The following is a 23,426-nucleotide window of genomic DNA, read 5'->3' on the forward strand; positions in this document are numbered from 1 at the left end:
AAATTCATATTATGTTTATAAAGTCAGTAAATATGTCCCTGGACACATGAGGACTTTGAATATGACCAATGTATGATCCTGTATTTACTTGGTATCACATCCATACCTAAATGTGTGGTATCATCCAAAACTAATGTCAAGTATCAAAGAAGAGAAGAATAAGTGATTATTGCATTTTAACAGAAGTGTAGATAGAACATTTTAAAACAGAAAACAGCGCGACACCTACTCTTTAATCAGTATTTTTGAACCATATTATTATTGGTTTATTAGGTATTAGATTTTATTGTATGATCCTGCAACGACTTGGTATCGGATCGATACCTAAATGTGTGGTATCATCCAAAACTAATGTAAAGTATCAAAGAAGAGACAAATACGTGATTATTACATTTTAACAGAAGTGTAGATAGAACATGTTAAAAGAGAAAATAAGCAGATTTTAACAGCAAATGAACAAGTAGATTAATAATCCATTTTTACAGTTTGTCCCTCATAATGTGTAGAAAATAATAGGTGTATAAATGACACAATATGTTACTGCATACGACTAATTAGGAGTCTTTGTTTGTTTACTTACTACTAAAAGACAAGTTGTCTAGTATGTTCAACATTTTATTTAAGGACTAAATGACAATAATAAACATATGTTTCATTTACACTAACATTTGTTGTTCAAATAAAGTCAATAATGAAATTTTTTGTGGTCCCCTTTATTTAGAAAAGTATCGAAATACATTTTGGTACCGGGTACCGGTACCAAAATATTGGTATTGGGACAACCCTAGTGCTTCGTAGTGTGGCATATATTTTAGTGATGGGTTTTCTCTGACAGGACCTGGATGTGTTCTAAAGTGAATGTGTGTGTGAATGGGTGAATGTGGAAATAGTGTCAAAGCGCTTTGAGTACCTTGAAGGTAGAAAAGTGCTATACAAGTATAACCCATTTTTAAAGACTGGCTCGTTGTTATCTCTTTTTCGAATGTTTTCAAGGAAATAATCACTGGTAAAAGCTACAGGATCAAATTGGGATCTGAATCGTTCTCATTTTCACCGATGTCTACTCTTTGTGGGAAATAATGTAAAATATTGTCATTTCACGTGGGTTGTTTTCCATGTGACCATTGCAGGGGGCGGAGCTTTGAGAGTGACATCATTATTTCGATATTTCTTCTCACTCTGTGGCACAATAAAAACTACACAGGCTACAATTTTACTGTAGCATTTGCCACTTGAGCACAGGGGGAAATAGCCCCTGCAATACTCTGCATTAAGATAGAATACATAAAAGTAAAATAAATAAAAAATTGCACAAAATATGAATGAGGCGGATATATATTTGGTGTGTGCACGCCTACACTTAACCAAACACTCAACCAAAAAAAAGTTTGTCCAACTGTTGCCTTTTCACACAGTCTGACTGGAAATCGATTCTTGTTCACTTGATTTTTTTTACACTGAATTTTTATAAACTACATTTTTTAAATCAATCTATGCTGACAATTTTATTGAACACATTTTTATTGACAATTTTATAGATTTTTATTTTTTTTTCAGCAAAGTTACTCTGTTTAAAAATTCAGTGTAAAAAAAATCAGTGTATAAAAATTCAGTGTTTTAAAATTTAGTGTATAATTAATAAAAAATAAAAAAAAATTTAGAAACTGAATTTTCTTTTACATCAAATTGTGCTGACCATTTGATTGAAAAAAAAACGTGTTGCCAAAATGCATGTGTTTTGAAATTCAGAGTATCATTTTTTTAATACTGATTTTTTATAAACTGAATTTCTTTTTACAACAAATAATGCTGCCAATTTTATGGAAAAAAAATGTGTCAGCAAAATGCGTGTAAAAAAGTTCAATGTATAAAAACTCAGTGTTTTAAAATTCAGTGTATATTTTTTTAGAAATGTTTATACACTTAATTTTTTTTACATCAAATTATGCTGACAATTTCATTGAAATTTTTCTTTTTAAAAACAGTGTAAAAAATTCGGTGTATAATCTTTTTGAAATATTTACACTGAACAAACTATTTTTTTTTAACATCAAATTATGCTGACAATTTCATTGAAAAAAATTGTTAGTGACTTGCGAGTGTTTAAAAATTCAGTGCTTTAAAATTTAGTGTATAATTTAAAAAATATATTTTTTTTTAGAAACTGAATTTTTTTTTACATCAAATTGTGCTGACCATTTAATTGAAAAAAAAAAAAGTGTTGCCAAAATGCATATGTTTTGAAATTCAGAGTACAATTTTTTTTACACTCCATCCATCCATCTTCTTCCGCTTATCCAAGGTCGGGTCGCGGGGGCAGCAGCCTAAGCAGGGAAGCCCAGACTTCCCTCTCCCCAGCCACTTCATCCAGCTCCTCCCGGGGGACCCCGAGGCGTTCCCAGGCCAGCCGGGAGACATAGTCTTCCCAACGTGTCCTGGGTCTTCCCCGCGGCCTCCTACCGGTCGGACGTGCCCTAAACACCTCCCTAGGGAGGCGTTCGGGTGGCATCCTGACCAGATGCCCGAACCACCTCATCTGGCTCCTCTCGATGTGGAGGAGCAGCGGCTTTACTTTGAGCTCCTCCCGGATGGCAGAGCTTCTCACCCTATCTCTAAGGGAGAGCCCCGCCACCCGGCGGAGGAAACTCATTTCGGCCGCTTGTACCCGTGATCTTGTCCTTTCGGTCATAACCCAAAGCTCATGACCATAGGTGAGGATGGGAACGTAGATCGACCGGTAAATTGAGAGCTTTGCCTTCCGGCTCAGCTCCTTCTTCACCACAACGGACCGATACAGCGTCCGCATTACTGAAGACGCCGCACCGATCCGCCTGTCGATCTCACGATCCACTCTTCCCTCACTCGTGAACAAGACTCCGAGGTACTTGAACTCCTCCACTTGGGGCAAGATCTCTTCCCCAACCCGGAGATGGCACTCCACCCTTTTCATTTTTTACACTGATTATTTATAAACTGAATTTCTTTTTACAACAAATAATGCTGCCAATTTTATGGAAAAAAATGTGTCAGCAAAATGTGTGTAAAAAAGTTCAATTTATAAAAATTCAGTGTTTTAAAATTCAGTGTATATTTTTTTTAGAAATGTTTATACACTTAATTTTTTTTTACATCAAATTATGCTGACAATTTCATTGGAATTTTTCTTTTTAAAAACAGTGTAAAAAAATTCAGTGTATAATCTTTTTGAAATATTTACACTGAACAAACACATTTTTTTAACATCAAATTATGCTGACAATTTCATTGAAAAAAATTGTTAGTGACTTGCAAGTGTTTAAAAATTCAGTGCTTTAAAATTTAGTGTATAATTTAAAAAATATATATATTTTTAGAAACTGATTTTTTTTACATCAAATTGTGCTGACCATTTAATTGAAAAAAAATGTGTTGCCAAAATGCATGTGTTTTGAAATTCAGAGTACAATTTTTTTTTACACTGATTATTTATAAACTGAATTTCCTTTTACAACAAATAATGCTGCCAATTTTATGGAAAAAAATGTGTCAGCAAAATGTGTGTAAAAAAGTTCAATTTATAAAAATTCAGTGTTTTAAAATTCAGTGTATATTTTTTTTAGAAATGTTTATACACTTAATTTTTTTTTACATCAAATTATGCTGACAATTTCATTGGAATTTTTCTTTTTAAAAACAGTGTAAAAAAATTCAGTGTATAATCTTTTTGAAATATTTACACTGAACAAACACATTTTTTTTAACATCAAATTATGCTGACAATTTCATTGAAAAAAATTGTTAGTGACTTGCAAGTGTTTAAAAATTCAGTGCTTTAAAATTTAGTGTATAATTTAAAAAAAAAAAAAATTTTTAGAAACTGATTTTTTTTACATCAAATTGTGCTGACCATTTAATTGAAAAAAAATGTGTTGCCAAAATGCATGTGTTTTGAAATTCAGAGTACAATTTTTTTTACACTGATTTTTTATAAACTGAATTTCTTTTTACAACAAATAATGCTGTCAATTTTATGGAAAAAAAATGTGTCAGCAAAATGCGTGTAAAAAAGTTCAATGTATAAAAATTCAGTGTTTTAAAATTCAGTGTATATTTTTTAGAAATGTTTATACACTTAATTTTTTTACATCAAATTATGCTGACAATTTCTTGAATTGTTTTTTTTAAAATTCAGTGTAAAAAAATTCAGTGTATAATCTTTTTGAAATATTTACACTGAATAAACACATTTTTTTTCACATCAAATTATGCTGACAATTTCATTGAAAACAATTGTCAGTGACTTGCGTGTGTTTAAAAATTCAGTGTTTTGGAATTCAGTGTATAAAAATGCAGTGTTTTAAAATGTTTTTGATTTTTTTACACTGAATTTTTATAAACTGATTTTTTTTATACCAATTTTATTAAAACATTTTTATTGACGAAAAAATATATTTTAGAAACATTTTTTTTTTTACATCAAATTGTGTTGACCATTTAATTGAAAAGTAGTATAATTTTTTTTCACTGAATTTTTATAAACTCATTAATGTTTTTACAACAAATAATGCTGACAATTTTATTGAAAAAAATGTGTTGGCAAAATGCGTGTAAAAAAGTTCAATGTATTCAGTGTTTTAAAATTCAGCGTATATATTTTTTTAGAAATGTTTATACACTTAATTTTTTTACAACATATTACGCTGAGAATTTCATTGAAATTTTTTTTTTTAAATTCAGTCTTTAAAAAATCAGTGTAAAATAATTCAATGTTTTAAAATTCAGTGTATAATCACTTAAACGAGCCGTTCAAAAGGCTCGACTCGTTTGCGAACATCACATCTTTGGTGCAGCTGATGTAGGGTGACCATTTCCATGACACCAAAAAGGAGGACATTATGCGGCATATCAATAAATTACTATGGTGTACATAGGACACTGGTATACCTTATTTATAGTACAATTTTGAGTGGTTTAAAGATGATGTTTGTGTGGCTGAATAGGAAAAAATATTAAAGTCAAGTGTTTGTTAACAGTATTTGTATTTATTCAATACATTGTGGTGTTCAAAAAGTGACCACTGAGATGAATCTTTTCAAGTGCAGAGTGCCACAAAGCATAACATGTGTGGACTTAAATGTAGTTAACATATATAATAAAAAGAAAAATGCCACAAAAATGTTTCCAATTCAACATCAAGGCTGCTTGCTGCATATCTGGTTGCGTTATGCAGAATATGGGCCAAACAGTTTGCAGGGAGCACATCTTTTTGGCTCAGTTTCAGCTTCTGATACACACTGTTATGTTTGCCACAATTGACACTGGCATTGTCTGCTGCATATGCAGACATGTTTTTCACCTCTAAGCCAGACATCTCAAGTTTTGCCAGCAGCTGGTTTGTTATGGCTTCTGACGTTTCATTGCTGTCACTATAAAAATCCAACAGGACATGTTGGATGCCTTCATCAAAGTGAAAATACCTTACCACAATGGGAAAACACTTGTTTGTTCCTTTATTTGAGGCGTCGGTTGCCACGGAAAAGGGTAGGTTGTTTTCTTCTATGTAGTCGGTATGTTCCTGTACCGAATAGTGAGCGATGACGTTCTCGCACAATGCCTTGGCTTTTATTCGGCCACAGGCCATCCCTTTAGCTGTGGGCTAGTCACTGAAAATCTCCCGGTCCACTTTCATGCCGCAGTCTAAACTTCTGTAGGACTGGTGATGCTTTACAGCAGTGGTTCTCAACCTTTTTTCAGTGATGTACCCCCTGTGAACATTTTTTTAATTCAAGTACCCCCTAATTAGAGCAAAGCATTTTTGGTTGAAAAAAAGAGATAAAGAAGTAAAATACAGAACTATGTCATCAGTTTCTGATTTATTAAATTGTATAACAGTGCAAAATATTGCTCATTTGTAGTGGTCTTTCTTGAACTATTTGGAAAAAAATATATAAAATAACTAAAAACTTGTTGAAAAATAAACAAGTGATTCAATTATAAATAAAGATTTCTACACATAGAAGTAATCATCAACTTAAAGTGCCCTCTTTGGGGATTGTAATAGAGATCCATCTGGATTCAGGAACTTAATTCTAAACATTTCTTCAAAAAAAAAAAAATCTTTAACATCAATATTTATGGAACATGTCCACAAAAAATCTAGCTGTCAAGACTGAATATTGCATTGTTGCATTTCTTTTCACAGTTCTTTTTAACAGACATTTTAGTGAGGGTCAAACCATCATGGCATGGAGGAAACTCTGGGTTTATGGTAATGAATGGAATAGCCGACTTGATTTGATGTTCAGTTTATGAACTTACATTACATTACAAACCCCCAGGGGTACGCATACCCCCATTTGAGAACCACTGCTTTACAGCATGGTACACCTTGCACAGCTCCGCAGCGGTTATCTTGTCATCCAGGGGCGACGAAACTTCACGAAAAAATGTCCTCATTGAAGAGGTACTTGCCGCACGTTTATTACTTTTATGTTTATCTGCGCACCCGCATGCCGTTCAATTGCAGCATTCCCCTGACTACTTACGTCGACATCACATCGACAAAGTGTGCAGAAGCCATGGAATGAGTCTCGACTGCTTTTCGTTATAAATTCGTTCTCTTTTATCCATTCAGAATCAAACGAGGTCTTGCGTTTTGGCATGATGCTAACTTTCTGTCAATGTCATGCCGCAACAGCACATGGACCCTTGTTTACTTTTTTAACCAATGATAAGCAGATTTGTATCCGACACAGCTCTTAGCCAATCATTTGATACGTTACTGCGTTGGGGGCATTTTTCACGGTCTTTGATTGGCTATTGAGCTGCAGCCCAGCAAAGATGAAAAAACTCCGCTCTTCAAGCAGTGCCTCAAAAAGGAGGACAAATACGTGTCCGGCTTGATGCTGCGCCGGACGCCGGACAGGGCATTAAAAATCCGGACTGTCCGGCCTAAATCCGGACACCTGGTCACCCTAAGCTGATGTTAGGGTTTCCGCGGGTCATTAACAAGCATTAAAAGTCAGAATGGATTTTGCGAAAATTAAGACCTTAAAGAGGAACTACACTTTTTAATTTTTTTATTTTGCCTATCGTACACAATCATTATGAAAGACAAGAAGACAGAAGTAGTATTTTTTTTTTCTTTTCATTCTAACATGTACAAATCATCTTGTTCTAGATGGCGAGCAATGTAGCTAATGTTAGCAATCAATTCTACCTCTAAATTACTTTAAATCTCATTCAAAAAACGTCAACCATACTTCATTTACATTGTGTAACATGTATAATAACCAAAAACATATACACTGTGGTTGCCTCTGCGATGTTCCACGCCATCGTCTGCTGGGGTGGGGGGGAGCATGGCCAGGGACAGGAGCAGACCCAACAAAGCAACCAAGAGCGCCGACTCCACCCTCGGCCGCCCACCAACTCCTGGCCAGTGTCCAGTCCACTGGCCTGACCTCCTTGTTGTCTCCGTGCAGTGCTAAACCAGCTGGAAGAGCTCCTGAGCGACATGAAGGCGGACGTGACGCGACTGCCCAACATGCTGTCCCGCATCCCGCCCGTCTCCGCCCGCCTGCACATGTCCGAGCGCAGCATCCTCAGCCGTCTCACCAGCCGGGGCAGCGAACCCCCGCCGCAGCAGGTCAGTAAATACTCAAATACTATGTTTACATTGCAGGTCAAAGTGGCCCATATCGCTTCTTTTTAGAGGGAGGAAGTCGCTACTACTACAAAATAAAAGTCGCAACACCTTAAAAATGAACAGAGGTGGGTAGTAACGCGCTACCTTTACTCCGTTACATCTACTTGAGTAACTTTTGTGATAAATTGTACTTCTAAGAGTAGTTTTAATGCAACATACTTTTACTTTTACTTGAGTATATTTATAGAGAAGAAACGCTACTTTTACTCCGCTACTTTTATCTACATTCAGATCGCTACTCGCTACTAATTTTTATCGATCTGTTAATGCACGCTTTGTTTGTTTTGGTCTGTCAGACAGACCTTCATAGTGCCAGCGTTTCAACAAATACAGTCACTGGTGACGTTCACTCCGTTCCACCAATCAGATGCAGTCACTGGTGACGTTGAACCAATCAAACAGAGCCAGGCGGTCACATGACCTGACTTAAACAAGTTGAAAAACTTATTGGGGTGTTACCATTTAGTGGTCAATTGTACGGAATATATACTGTACTGTGCAATCTACTAATAAAAGTTTCAATCAATCAATCAAAAGTGTGAAGGAAAAAAGACCCTTTTTTATTTCAACCGTACATCCCGTCAAAAGCCTCAAGACTGACTGCACAGTTCCTGTCTTCACAATAAAAGTGCCGCTCCATCGCGCCTGCGCTTTCAAAACAAGAGTCTCCGAAAGCCAGCGCAAACAAGCTAGCAAGCTACGGAGTTTGCCGCCGATGTATTTCTTGTAAAGTGTATAAAAACGAATATGGAAGCTGGACAAATAAGATGCCAAAAACCAACCACTTTCATGTGGTATTAGACAGAAAGGAGGAACTTTTTTTCTCCTCCATTTGAAAACGTGGACGCTATCAGCACTACTGTCTGATTACAATCAATGCAAGTCATCAGAATCAGGTAATACACCAACTTATATTCTTGTCTTCATGAAAGAAAGGAATCTATATGTGTTAAACATGCATGTATATTCATTAAAACACCTTTAACATGTAAACAAAAACGGCAAAATAAATAAATATAAATTATATACTGTATATATATATATATATATGTGTGTGTATATATATATATATATATATATATATATATATATATATATATATATATGTATATGTGTATATATATATACAGGTAAAAGCCAGTAAATTAGAATATTTTGAAAAACTTGATTTATTTCAGTAATTGCATTCAAAAGGTGTAACTTGTACATTATATTTATTCATTGCACACAGACTGATGCATTCAAATGTTTATTTCATTTAATTTTGATGATTTGAAGTGGCAACAAATGAAAATCCAAAATTCCGTGTGTCACAAAATTAGAATATTACTTAAGGCTAATACAAAAAAGGGATTTTTAGAAATGTTGGCCAACTGAAAAGTATGAAAATGAAAAATATGAGCATGTACAATACTCAATACTTGGTTGGAGCTCCTTTTGCCTCAATTACTGCGTTAATGTGGCGTGGCATGGAGTCGATGAGTTTCTGGCACTGCTCAGGTGTTATGAGAGCCCAGGTTGCTCTGATAGTGGCCTTATACTCTTCTGCGTTTTTGGGTCTGGCATTCTGCATCTTCCTTTTCACAATACCCCACAGATTTTCTATGGGGCTAAGGTCAGGGGAGTTGGCGGGCCAATTTAGAACAGAAATACCATGGTCCGTAAACCAGGCACGGGTAGATTTTGCGCTGTGTGCAGGCGCCAAGTCCTGTTGGAACTTGAAATCTCCATCTCCATAGAGCAGGTCAGCAGCAGGAAGCATGAAGTGCTCTAAAACTTGCTGGTAGACGGCTGCGTTGACCCTGGATCTCAGGAAACAGAGTGGACCGACACCAGCAGATGACATGGCACCCCAAACCATCACTGATGGTGGAAACTTTACACTAGACTTCAGGCAACGTGGATCCTGTGCCTCTCCTGTCTTCCTCCAGACTCTGGGACCTCGATTTCCAAAGGAAATGCAAAATTTGCATGGTTGGGTGATGGTTTGGGGTGCCATGTCATCTGCTGATGTCGGTCCACTCTGTTTCCTGAGATCCAGGGTCAACGCAGCTGTCTACCAGCAAGTTTTAGAGCACTTCATGCTTCCTGCTGCTGACCTGCTCTATGGAGATGGAGATTTCAAGTTCCAACAGGACTTGGCGCCTGCACACAGCGCAAAATCTACCCGTGCCTGGTTTACGGACCATGGTATTTCTGTTCTAAATTGGCCCGCCAACTCCCCTGACCTTAGCCCCATAGAAAATCTGTGGGGTATTGTGAAAAGGAAGATGCAGAATGCCAGACCCAAAAACGCAGAAGAGTTGAAGGCCACTATCAGAGCAACCTGGGCTCTCATAACACCTGAGCAGTGCCAGAAACTCATCGACTCCATGCCACGCCGCATCAACGCAGTAATTGAGGCAAAAGGAGCTCCAACCAAGTATTGAGTATTGTACATGCTCATATTTTTCATTTTCATACTTTTCAGTTGGCCAACATTTCTAAAAATCCCTTTTTTGTATTAGCCTTAAGTAATATTCTAATTTTGTGACACACGGAATTTTGGATTTTCATTTGTTGCCACTTCAAATCATCAAAATTAAATGAAATAAACATTTGAATGCATCAGTCTGTGTGCAATGAATAAATATAATGTACAAGTTACACCTTTTGAATGCAATTACTGAAATAAATCAAGTTTTTCAAAATATTCTAATTTACTGGCTTTTACCTGTATATATATGTATATGTGTATATATATATATATATAAATGTGTGTCTTTATATATATGTGTGTGTATATATATATATATGTGTGTGTGTATATATATATATGTGTGTATGTATATATATATATATATATATATATATATATATATATATATATATATATATATATATATATATATATGTATATGTGTGTGTGTATATATATATATATATATATGATATGTGTGTGTATGTTACTCATCAGTTACTCAGTACTTGAGTAGTTTTTTCACAACATACTTTTTACTTTTACTCAAGTAAATATTTGGGTGACTACTCCTTACTTTTACTTGAGTAATACATCTCTAAAGTAACAGTACTCTTACTTGAGTACAATTTCTGGCTACTCTACCCACCTCTGAAAATGAATGTTTTTTACGTGAAAGTAAATGAAAGTAATATAATGTATAAATGGATGTATATTGTGTAATATATTTGGGAGGGTTGTAATCTTTAAAATTTCTCCAATAAAGATATCAATGTAAGGGCTTTTGTACTTTTAACCATTTTCCAAGTTTTAATTGATCATTTGAAAACATTTAGCCAATTAGAAAATGTAGCTTTTACTTTCGGAAAACGACTTTTATGTATTAGAAATTTAGCTTGCAACTTAATAATATCGACAAACTTTTGTTATGTTACCATCATTTATAAATATGCCAAATTTGAGGATGTTGTGGTGAAATATCCACTTCTGCTGGCGACTAAGTCTTTCCGGCACACACGAGAGACGTAGCTGGCACACGAGTGACGTAGCTGGCACACGAGAGACGTAGCTGGCACACGAGTGACGTAGCTCGCCCAAAGCTGAGGAAGAAGTGGTATTCAGGTCACATAGCATTTAGAGTGAAGTCACATGTGAAAAGATCAGATTCAGGACTAGCTCCTGATGCCAAAAGTTTCGACTGGCAAATACAATCTGATCTTTGTCACTGGAGGGCCAAAGAGAAGTGATGTGGTGTGCAGTGTAAACGGGCCACAAAGAAAGATCCTTGTCTAACATGTTTTGTCCAATGTGAAGACTTTCAGCCAGGGAGGTTTTGCCTGCTCCCAGATGTACGGCAGCACCTTCAGCGCCGCATTCAGGGGCCCAGGTGGACAAGCCATGGTCAATTACAGTCAGATGCCTCTGGGGCCCTACGTCAGCGGTAAGAAGACCACTTGAAACATCCAGACATACATCCATTTTTTATATCGCTTGTTCTGGTTTGGGCACGGGTGAGAGGCGGGGTACACCCTGGACTGGTCCCCAGTTGTTCTCTCGCACTTACAGTTTCATTTCATCAGCCAACCTGAACAAATGATGACATTATCAGGTCCAACTTTTATTTCCTGTCCTTTAGACCATTGTTGTGCTCTCTGGTCTTCCCAAAAAGAACATCAGAAGTCTACTACTGTTACAAAAGTCAGCTGCACGAGTGCTGACGAGGACCAGAGGGCGGGAGCATATTACACCAGTTTTAAAAAGTTGCTGCAGGGTGGATTTTAAAGTTATATTATACATTTTTAAATTTCTTCATGGCCTTCTTATCTATCTGACCCACAGTGAGGCAGCATTTAGCCACCATAGACCCACCTGTGGAACCACCTGCCTGAGAACCTCAGGAATGCAGAGAGCGTTGCAATTGAAAAAAAGACACACACACATATATATATATATATATATATATATATATATATATATATATATATATATATATATATATATATATGTATATATATATATATATATATATATATATATATACATATATATATATATATATATATATATATACATATATATACTTGGAGCAAGTGTTTGCCAGGGTGATGAGCCATTCCCACATGTACACAGATAAAGTTATATTATATATACATATATATATATATATATATATATATGTATATATATATATATGTATGTATGTATGTATGTATGTATGTGTATATATATATATATATATGCATATTTGTATATGTATGTGTCTATATACTGTATATATGTTTGTATATATATGTATTTATATATGTATATATGTGTGTGTATATATAAATATGCATATATGTATATATATATATATATATATATATATATATATATATAAATATATATTTATATATATATATATACATATATATATATATATATATAAATATATATTTATATATATATATATATATATATATATATATATATATATATATATATATATATATACCATATTTTCCGCACCATAAGGCGCCCTGGGTTATAAGCCGCGCCTTCAATGAACGGCATATTTCAAAACTTTGTCCACCTATAAGCCGCCCCGTGTTGTAAGCCGCATCTAACTGCGCTAAAGGAATGTCAAAAAAACAGTCAGATAGGTCAGTCAAACTTTAATAATATATTAAAACCAGCGTGATGTGGGCGCGCATGGAATCGTATATCAACATGGACAGAGCTGCGTGAAAAAAGCCACCCGGCCTCTTCGCGTAAACTTAAACTTACCTTAACCACTCGCTCATCTTTTCTTCATCCATCCCTTCGAGTTAGCTTTTATGATGACGCCGGCTGGAAAGGTCTCTTTTGGCAAGGTCTTCCTTTTGAATATCACCATGGGTGGAAGTTTCTGGCCATTAGCATGGCAAGCTAGAACCACAGTGAAGGATGACTTCTCATTCCCTGTGGTGCGAATATTCACCGTACGTGCTCCCGTTGTATCCACAGTGCGGTTCACAGGAATATCAGTTGCTGTGAAATAGTAATCCGTGTGCGGATGGAGAGATTGCGTCTTTTCATGAACCGGATACCTGTCGCTTAGTAGGAGCCATTTTGTGGTCTTTACAGATGTAAACACACAAAGGAAATGAAACGTACGGTTATTTCCGCGCGCTTTTTCTTCTTCTACGCGGGCGGGTGGTTGCTTACAGTAGAAGAAGAAGCGCTTCCTGTTCTATGGGGGCGGGTGCTTACCTTGGCGGTTGCTTGCGTAGAAGAAGAAGCGCTTCCTGTTCTACCGGGAAAAAAGATGGCGGCTGTTTACCGAAGTTGCGAGACCGAAACTTTATGAAAATGAATCTTAATATTTATCCATATATAAAGCGCACCGGGTTATAAGGCGCACTGTCAGCTTTTGAAAAAATTTGTGGTTTTTAGGTGCGCCTTATAGTGCGGAAAATACGGTATATATATATATATATATATATATATATGTCTTAATAAGGTTATCCAAAAAATAGTGCTCGATACCGTAGTAGAGCGCAATATATGTATGTGTGGGAAAAAAAAATCACAAGACTACTTCATCTCTACAGGCCTGTTTCATGAGGGGGTTCCCTCAATCATCAGGAGATTTTTTTTTTTTTCCTTTTTTTTTTTCTCCTGATGATTGAGGGAACCCCCTCATGAAACAGGCCTGTAGAGATGAAGTAGTCTTGTGATTTTTTTTCCCACACATACATATATATATATATATATATATATATATATATATATATATATATATATGTGTATGCATATATTAGAGATGCGCAGTTTGCGGGCACAACCGCTGAGTCCGCGGAGTCCGCGGATTATCCGCGGATCGGGCGGATGAAGTTAAAAAAAATTAGATTTTATCCGCGGGTCGGGTCGGGTCGGGTGGTTGAAATTTAAAAAAAAAAGATTTTAAATAGATTCAGGCGGGTGGCAGTTAAACCAATTGGGAAATATATATACATAGTTAAATGTTGTTACCCACATACGAAAAACGAGCAGGCACCTGCTGCATATGCCACAACAGAAGAAAAAAAAAAAAAGAGATGGACACTTTTACGGAGCGGAGAAGGGACGCCTCGCCGGGGTCCGGGACCGAGGCCCCTTCCCCCGAGAGGGCCCCACCGGGAGCCGTAGCTGAGGCGATCCGCGAGAAGGGCCCGACGCACGTGCAGGGTCACCACCGCGCCCACCGCACCCACCGCACCCACCGCACCGACACCCCGTCTCGTCCGCCTTCGCCGCGGCCGGCGTCACGCGCAGCAGGTAAGCAGCTTACCTGCCCGCCACCCCCGTGGCCGGGGGCTCGTAACAGGGGTCACTCCGCGCGCTCCGCCCGCGCAGCTTACCTGCCCGCCACCCCTGTTGCCGGGGGCGCGTAACAGGGGTCACTCCGCGCGCAGTGCGCTCACGAAAGGGGTGGGGCTCACCCTGGTTGATATAGACAGCAGGACGGTGGCCATGGAAGTTGGAACCCGCTAAGGAGTGTGTAACAACCCACCTGCCGAATCAACTAGCCCTGAAAGTGGATGGCGCTGGAGCGTCGGGCCCATATACCCGGCCGTCGCCGGCAGCGAGACGCGCTTGGAGGTGCGCTCAGCGCGGCTCCCATATGATTGCGCACTGGTGTGCGTCTGGGTCGTGACAGCGTGGCACGCGAATGTCTGTGCTGCATTGGATCAGTCTCCTTTCTTTAACAGGCAAAAGCTTTATAACCTCACTAATGCCTTGCATCGTCTATATTAGATATATAACGGGCGGGTGCGGGCGGATGCGGTTCTGATCAAATGTTAGATCGGGTGGATTGCGGATGGTTGACGACTTTCTGATGCGGTTGCGGATGAAATAATTGCCTATCCGCGCATCTCTAGCATATATATATATATATATATATATATAAATATATATATGTGTATATATATTTATATATATTTATATATATGTGTATATATATATATATATATATATATATATATATATATATATGTATGGATATATATATATGTATATATATATGTATATATATATGTATATATATATATATGTATATATATATGTATATATATATATGCATATATATATATATATATATATATATATATATGTTTATTTGTATATATGCATATTTATATATGTATGTCTATTTTTTGTATATATGTATATATATATATGTATATATATATATATATATATATATATATATGTATATATATATATATATATATATATATATGTATATATGTGTTTATTTGTATATATGCATATTTATATATGTATGTCTATTTTTTGTATATATGTATATATGTACATATATATGTATGTATGTATATACTGTATATATACCTTGTCTGTATGCACATGTGTCATGTGAGCAAGTTTTAATGTTGTAAATGTGATGTTTTATGTATTTGTTTACTGTTTTTAATGTAACCTTGCTGCTGCCCTCTTGGCCAGGTCTCCCTTGGAAAAGAGATCTTTGATCTCAATGGGATTTTACCTGGTTAAATAAAGGCTAATAATAATAAAATAAATATGTTTGTATATATATATATGTGTTTATATGTGTATAAATATATATATATACATAGTATATAGAATGAACATGCTTTTTGACAACGTTTTTTTCAATGTCAGGTTGTGCCATTGATCTGACCATTGAAATTTGGTCACGTAACGTGGATCCAACGTTGGACATCAACAATGTCTCAGTTTACAAATACAACTATTTTGCAACGTTGTATCAATGCCAGTTTTAAAGGACATGTACGTATAATAACATTGTATCAATGCCAGTTTTAAAGGACATGTACGTATAATCAACGTTGTTTCAATGTCTTGTGCTTGCGAGGAATCAACATTGTGTTATAGTCCACACTTCACCTCTTTCCACCCCCCCACACACACTTTTTCATGTATAATTTTTTCGGATGCGCCACTAAAAAAATTAGTCGCGGGCCGCCGGTTTGAAGTGTTGCACGTGCGTACAAAAGTGTGAGATGTGTTCCTCCACCATTGATCAGACTCTCTGTCCGTCATCCTTCAGTGTCAAACGGCCCGCCCCCCAGCCACCTGGACAAGAAGACCTTCGAGTCCCTGAGAGACGTGGCCACGCCCGACCTCAAGTTGGGCAAAGCCGGCGACGTCATCTGCATCGAGGACTAAAGCGGCGGCCACCTCCTGGGTCGGGACCATGGAGGACTAAAGTGGCGGCCACCTCCTGGGTCGGGACCATGGAGGACTAAAGCGACCGCTACCTCCTGGGTCGGGACCACACCTTCTCCTCTTTAACCAGCTCCCTCTCTTTTCCTTTGGCAGACACGTATGAAGCAGAAGAATTGCACTTTTTACCTTTCAGGAGTCCTTTTTTTTGTTTTGTTTGAAACTCAACGTTTTGAGGGTGTAGACCTTGGACATGTTGTTCCCATGCCGGGCTTCATCTGATCCTAAATGTCTTTTTTCAGACTCTTTGGAGCGCTGAGGAAACTTTATTAAGACGAGGAGAAGAATTAGTGTTGTTGTAAGAGGGCATTGGGCCTGGAAGTGTGCCACCTGCTGGTGTTCTGCAGGAAGTGCCCTCTTTCTTTACCTCATGTGAACATCTGCAGGGGAGGATTCCACCCCTACCATCCATGTGAGTCCTTCTCCCTTTGAATGTTTCAAGTGGTGGCTGCACTATAAACTCTTGTGGACAATTTTGCCTCGTTAAAAGTGACGGGTGGTCTTATTAATTGAAGCGTTTCATTGGCCGGTCTGCTTTCTGTTCTGACCTACTCACTGACTGCAAGTGACTCCTGTTCCTCTTGTCACATGACTTAGGACTGTGATGGCCCTCCGGGTCATAAACCTCACATTTCAGGCCAGTACCTTTCTTTTAAGCACACCAGGGGCCTCATGTAACCAGAATTGCGCTGCGTTCCGACTAAAAACGGACGTGCATTCAAATCCTGTCAAAATTCAGATGTATTGACGCGAGCAAATTTCTTTTTTATGTCACAATCAAGGTGGAATTGATCTCAGGAGGCCACGCCCCCTTTTAAATACGCAGTTCATATGGGCCTCACAGCTTCATGTACTGTCAACAGAGGTGGGTAGAGTAGCCAGAAATTGTACTCAAGTAAGACTACTGTTACTTTAGAGATGTATTACTCAAGTAAAAGTAAAGAGTAGTCACCCAAATATTTACTTGAGTAAAAGTAAAAAGTATGTTGTAAAAAAACTACTCAAGTACTGAGTAACTGATGAGTAACCTGTTCGTTTAATGATGACGGCAACAAATAATGCACAAAAACATAAAAATAGCAATGAGCAAATTCAGAGCCAGGAATATCTCTTAAGCAACTAAAACAATAATATATATTAAATAATAATACATTAACATAAAAAAAATGAAGGAAAATTGAGCCACAATAACTTAACAGCACCATAGGCTCAGTAGGCAGAGATTACAAAGGAAAATAACAAGTTAGCCTTTACGCAAACCATAAACTGATAGGTGTGGGCTGCATCTGGGAACACACTGTGCACTTCTGATTGGTGTTTGTATGCATGCGTGTGTGTGTGTGTGTGTCTGTCTATGAGGCTGCAGTGCGTTAATAAATGTTCCCACACGATGTACATTTGACAGTGATTCATAGCAGGGAAGCTAACATCAGCCTACGGTGACAGACAAAATATCTACTAACGTTACTTACCGCCATGTGCTTCCTCAAATTTGACGTTGAGTTCATGTAAGCTTGTTGTTGTTTGCCGCTAAAACTTTATGTGCAGTTAATCATGTGACCTCCTGGCTCTGTTTGATTGGTGAAACGGAGTCAAACGTCACTAGTGACTGCATTTGATTGGCGAAACGGAGTCAAACGTCACCAGTGACTGCATTTGATTGGTGAAACGGAGTCAAACGTCATCAGTGACTGCATTTGATTGGTGAAACAGAGTCAAACGTCACCAGTGACTATTTGATTGGTGAAACAGAGTCAAACGTCACCAGTGATTGTATTTGATTGGTGAAACAGAGTCAAACGTCACCAGTGACTGTATTTGATTGGTGAAACGGAGTCAAACGTCACCAGTGACTGTATTTGATTGGTGAAACGGAGTCAAACGTCACCAGTGACTGTATTTGATTGGTGAAACGGAGTCAAACGTCACCAGTGACTGCATTTGATTGGTGAAACGGAGTCAAACGTGACCAGTGACTGTATTTGATTGGTGAAACGGAGTCAAACGTCACCAGTGACTGTATTTGATTGGTGAAACGGAGTCAAACGTCACCAGTGACTGTATTTGATTGGTGAAACGGAGTCAAACGTCACCAGTGACTGCATTTGATTGGTGAAATGGAGTCAAACGTCACCAGTGAGTGTATTTGATTGGTGAAACGCAGGCATGCGATAGATTCTACTTTGAAGGTCTGTCTGACAAACCAAAACAAACAAAGCGTGCATTAAGAGATGGATAAAAATCAGTAGCGAGTAGCGAGCTGAATGTAGATAAATGGAGCGGAGTAAAAGTAGTCTTTCTTCTCTATAAATGTACTCAAGTAGAAGTAAAAGTATGTTGCATTAAAACTACTCTTAGAAGTACAATTTATCCCAAAAGTTACTCAAGTAGATGTAATGGAGTAAATGTAGCGCGTTACTACCCACCTCTGACTGTCAACATGGCAGCATATCACCAAGGATACGAGAGACTCTTGTTTGATTACTCAATTTATGATTACAATGCAGGAAAGCTTCTCGCTTTACTAATCCTTCTGCGTCTCCGGTCCGCCTGAAATGGAGTCAGGGGAACACGTCTTGTTAGCAGTAGCTGCAAAATGATGGCCTAGATCAGGGGTCGGCAACCCAAAATGTTGAACGAGCCATATTGGACCAAAAATACAAAAACAAATCTGTTTGGAGCCGCAAAAAATAAAAGCCTTATTTAAGTGTCATAATGAAGGAAATACATGATACAAGTGTCTATATTATCTATATTAGCCTACTATCAAAATGACTATGTGTCGCAGGCTGAAAAAATCTTCGTTGACAGAAATGTTGAAATGTAATATTTATTCTACACATTTTTACAACATTAGAAACCATTAGTAAATCAGAGGCTACTCAGAAGGTGAGATAACTCCTGGAAATGACTGGCTTTTAATGGCCAAATGTATATATGTGTGTTGCTGTCTCCTTTTAATAGATGTATTACAATCTTTGGCAAGCTAGCTGTTTGCTGTGGTCTGGAACAACATGGCACACAAACAACTATCTGAAATGCAGCCAATATCACATACAGATAATGTGTCATGAGACATGCAAATATAAATTAAATACACAGAGGACATAAGTAAAGGTAACTAAATGAGCTCAAATATAGCTACAAATGAGGCATAATGATGCAATATGTACACACAGCGAGTCTAAATAGCATGTTAGCATGGATTAGCTTGCAGTCATGGACTGACCAAATCACTCCAACAAGTCAATAACATCAACAAAGCTCACCTTTGTGCATTCACGCACAGCATAAAATGTTTGGGAGACATAATGAGACAAAGAAAGGGTAGCATAAAACACGTCTTTCTGTGGCAGCATCGGAGAAAGTTGTACATGTAAACAAACTACGATGAGTTCGAGCATCGCTGAAATTAGTAGGACAAAGCGGTGCTTGCCAAATGCTCTCATCAGTGAAGCATGTATAACATAAACAGTGGGATTTCTAACAATTAGGAAGGTTTGTGTCTTGTTTGTTCTCCTACGGAAAAAATATTATAACAAAAAATATATATTTTTCTTAATCTTTTTCCATTTTCGCACATCTCTGAAAGAGGTGCAGAGAGCCACTAGGGCGGCGCTAAAGAGCCGCAGGTTGCCGACCCCCAGCCTAGATAAATCAATATGTCCTCACAAATATGAATATGATGAAATGCTCTAGCCAGCATGTTCCAATGCAAAATAAAAACAACTTTAGTCTTCTTGTCTCTCAGAATGATTGTGAACGCCAAATCCCCCAAAAAGTGCAGTTCCCCTTTAAATGAGGCCCCTGGTGACCGAGGTCTTTTTGTTGTTGAATCAAGAATTCTATTTTAAAATATGGAGCCATTCCGGGTGTTAGTCGAGGGTCAATGATCAGTTAAGCAGTTTAAAAAAAAAAAAAAAAGATTTCCTCTGTGAGAAGTTTTATGTAATAAATGATGTCCGAGGCAAGACGCTTGAGGTCAGAGGTCACACTAATCGGCTTCTTTCAGAATGTTTTCATCACCTTTGCTAATTAGTGAAGCTTGGAGGATACGCACAGTTTACGTTTATTTACATAAACACTGGAAAAAACTCACAATCTCCCCACGTGAGCATTTCTCATTTCCTGTCAAAATATGTAAACAAACTCAGAAGAAGTCGCTGAATGGTCACTTTCTGTATGAACTGGCTTTTAGGCAGGAAAACAACAAATAATTTGTTCAAACACACACAACTACAACTAATAATACCTTTTAATTGCTCATTTCTTATTTCAACAAATCTTACCAAAACCATTTTGACTTGTTTTTTTGCTCATTTAAGTTATTTTGCTTGTATTGAGCAAACAATTCTTTTGATTTTTTTTTAATTAATAAATTAAATAAATGTAGAAATATATACTTGGTGATATTGTGAGTTTTCCCAGTGATAAACTTTTCTGTCCAGTTTAGCCAGTTTGCTCATTTTCAACTGTAATACAAGTAGGGGTGTTTCACTTCCGGCCCGATACCGATGATTGGAGCATAACGTTTGGCCTAGCACGATATCAGCAGGCATCATGGTACATACCTGTATTACTTTGTAGTGTAGAATGTTAGAAAGTACTTGATCAACAATACTAACATTACGACGTCAATGTTAATTTGTTGTTTTGGTGACACCTAGTGGTCACAGGAATTCATTAACATACAGTTGGGAAGGGGTTCATATGGCCCTGTTCCTGGGTGGATCTCGCGTGAGAGGAAGAGGGTGAGGGCGGTTAGTCATTTTGCAGTGCAATTCACGATATTCAACACTCTAAACCACAGGTGTCAAACTCAAGGCCCGGGGGCCAAAACTGGCCCGCCACATTATTTTATGTGGCCCACGAAAGCTTGGAAATAATATATAATTTAATAAAATGCTTAATCTTTTCTTACTAAATATATTTGTTCTTTCCCTTTTGATATTAAAAATCATGTACTGCATTCAATTGCCTATCTTTTAAAATTCAATATTATCAAAATCAAAATATTATATTATGTATTCCAAAAATATTTTTTGCTAAAATAAAGATAAATACTGTACTTAATATCTGCTTGACTTATGATTTCAAAACAAATTATCACTCAAATTGTAGACTGTAAAATTTACAATAGATTTTACAGGTAAATTCCGACTGAGTTTTTTTTACCGTAAAATCTACTTTGGTACTGTACAACTTTGGTACAAAAAAAACATTAAAACAAGATTTTACGGTAAAGAAAAACAACTTGGCAGCTCTGTTGCTTGAATTTTACAGCTAAAAACAGGGTTATTGTTTTTCCATCCCATAAATAAACATTGATTGATTGATTGATTGATTTACTATAACATTTTTTTATTTATATGCTGTAAAAAAAAAAAAAACACTGCTTTTACTGTAAAATTCTCGTGACTGAACTGCCAGTTTTTAAAGTAAAATGTAAATATTTTTTTTGCAGCTTATGTAAAAAAATAAATAAATAAAATAAAATAATAATTAAAAAAAAAAAAAAAAAAAATATATATATATATATATATATATATATATATATATATATATATATAATATGTTACTCGTTGTTATAAACGGCCCTCTGAGGGCAACCATAACTGTGATTTGGCCCTCAATGAAAACGAGTTCGACACCCCTGTTCTAAACCCACCGTGACCAAGTAAGTTGAACGATGCGGACACTTCTGTTACTGGACACTTTCTGAAACGCCTCTGCCTCGGAGACTTTGTACCGGTAAGGAATGTCCGACTATAATTGTTTGTTTAAGACTACAATGTTGTTCATTGCAGGTCACTTATCGCCTATGTATAGCTTGCGTGCTACGGTGTGCTTAGCTGTTGTGTGGCTGCAAGCTCATAGTAGCCATGTTTACCTAAATTAAAAACACAAGGAAAGATCGACCTTGTGTGCTTATTAGAGGACACTTCGATGCTAACAGAGACTTCAAATGCAAGCTGATATCGCATCGATATCAGTGTCGGACCGGGACACCCCTAAATAGACTATTCTTTTATTTGCGTCTGACTCCTCCACCAAGCTGTTTTATCTTTGCTCAAACTGGGTGGCGTGCTGAGGACTCGCACTGTTTCCTCTCCCGCTCTCTTTCAGAAGCCGCGAAGAGCAAAACCTCAGAAACCGGTGAATGGGATTTGGGGGGGGGGGGGGGCAAAACATCGTGATGAAATGCAATCAAACTGAAGCCCGGGTATGAATGTAAAAAACAAAACAAAAAAGGCTTCAGTCTAATATAAACACGCTTATGTACATGCTTGGAATTAAGTTGGCTTCAAAAGCCAAAGAAAAAGACCCTGACCAAGGCACCTTTGTTGCAGAATGCACATCTTTTTATACATGTGGCATCTTTTTATTTGTACTGTGTGTTTGTTTTGTGTGTTTTAATAAATCTTACAATAACCTCCTGCGCTTGCTCACTTGCATGGGAAGGAAAAACAAGGTAGAAATTAGACAACAATTGGAAAATAACCTGCAATTTATTTGACTTGTTGATGTTTTAGGGACTGAAGTGCAGGGATATTTCTTCACTATTAGTCTTATTTTGGTCATCACGGATAACTATTGTCCTCTCTCTCTCTCTCTCTCTCTCTCTCTCTCTCTCTCTCTCTCTCTCTCTCTCTCTCTCTCTCTCTCTCTCTCTCTCTCTCTCTCTCTCTCCCGCTATATATATATATATATATATATATATATATATATATATATATATATATATATATGGGACAAGGGCTGACTTTTTTTTTTCTTGTTAGTACATTTTTTCATTATACAAAGAGGGTTTTTACTTTGTTGTCCTTTCAGTAAATGTTTGCTGTGTTACATCATGTGTAATGTTAAATGAAAACAATACCATGTCATTCCTTTTACAGGTGTGTGATACACCGGCAGTTACTTCACAATACTCCAAGTCCTTCATTTTTCAAAGAGCTTAACATTGTTTTGGAATTCATATTGTCATATTTTTCCACTTTTTTTTGCTTCTAGTTAACTTCAGCCGTAAACAAAAATACCAAACGTGTA

General features: G+C 37.1%; 1 protein-coding gene across 3 annotated transcripts in view; it reads left to right on the plus strand.

The window, feature by feature from the left end:
• chd5 (chromodomain helicase DNA binding protein 5) overlaps positions 1-21,900 on the plus strand; it is a 132,994-nt gene extending 111,094 nt beyond the window's left edge. For all 3 annotated transcript variants that reach the window (XM_061977626.1, XM_061977627.1, XM_061977628.1), the window contains 3 exons: positions 7,464-7,627; positions 11,460-11,586; positions 16,201-21,900. In XM_061977626.1, coding sequence (XP_061833610.1) covers positions 7,464-7,627; positions 11,460-11,586; positions 16,201-16,319 — 410 coding nt within the window. In that variant the 3' untranslated portion in view covers positions 16,320-21,900. The remainder of the gene's footprint in view (positions 1-7,463; positions 7,628-11,459; positions 11,587-16,200) is intronic.
• Positions 21,901-23,426: the final 1,526 nt, after the last annotated feature.

The sequence above is a fragment of the Nerophis lumbriciformis genome, linkage group LG18, assembly GCF_033978685.3.
Source record: "Nerophis lumbriciformis linkage group LG18, RoL_Nlum_v2.1, whole genome shotgun sequence".
NCBI classification, from domain to species: domain Eukaryota; kingdom Metazoa; phylum Chordata; class Actinopteri; order Syngnathiformes; family Syngnathidae; genus Nerophis; species Nerophis lumbriciformis.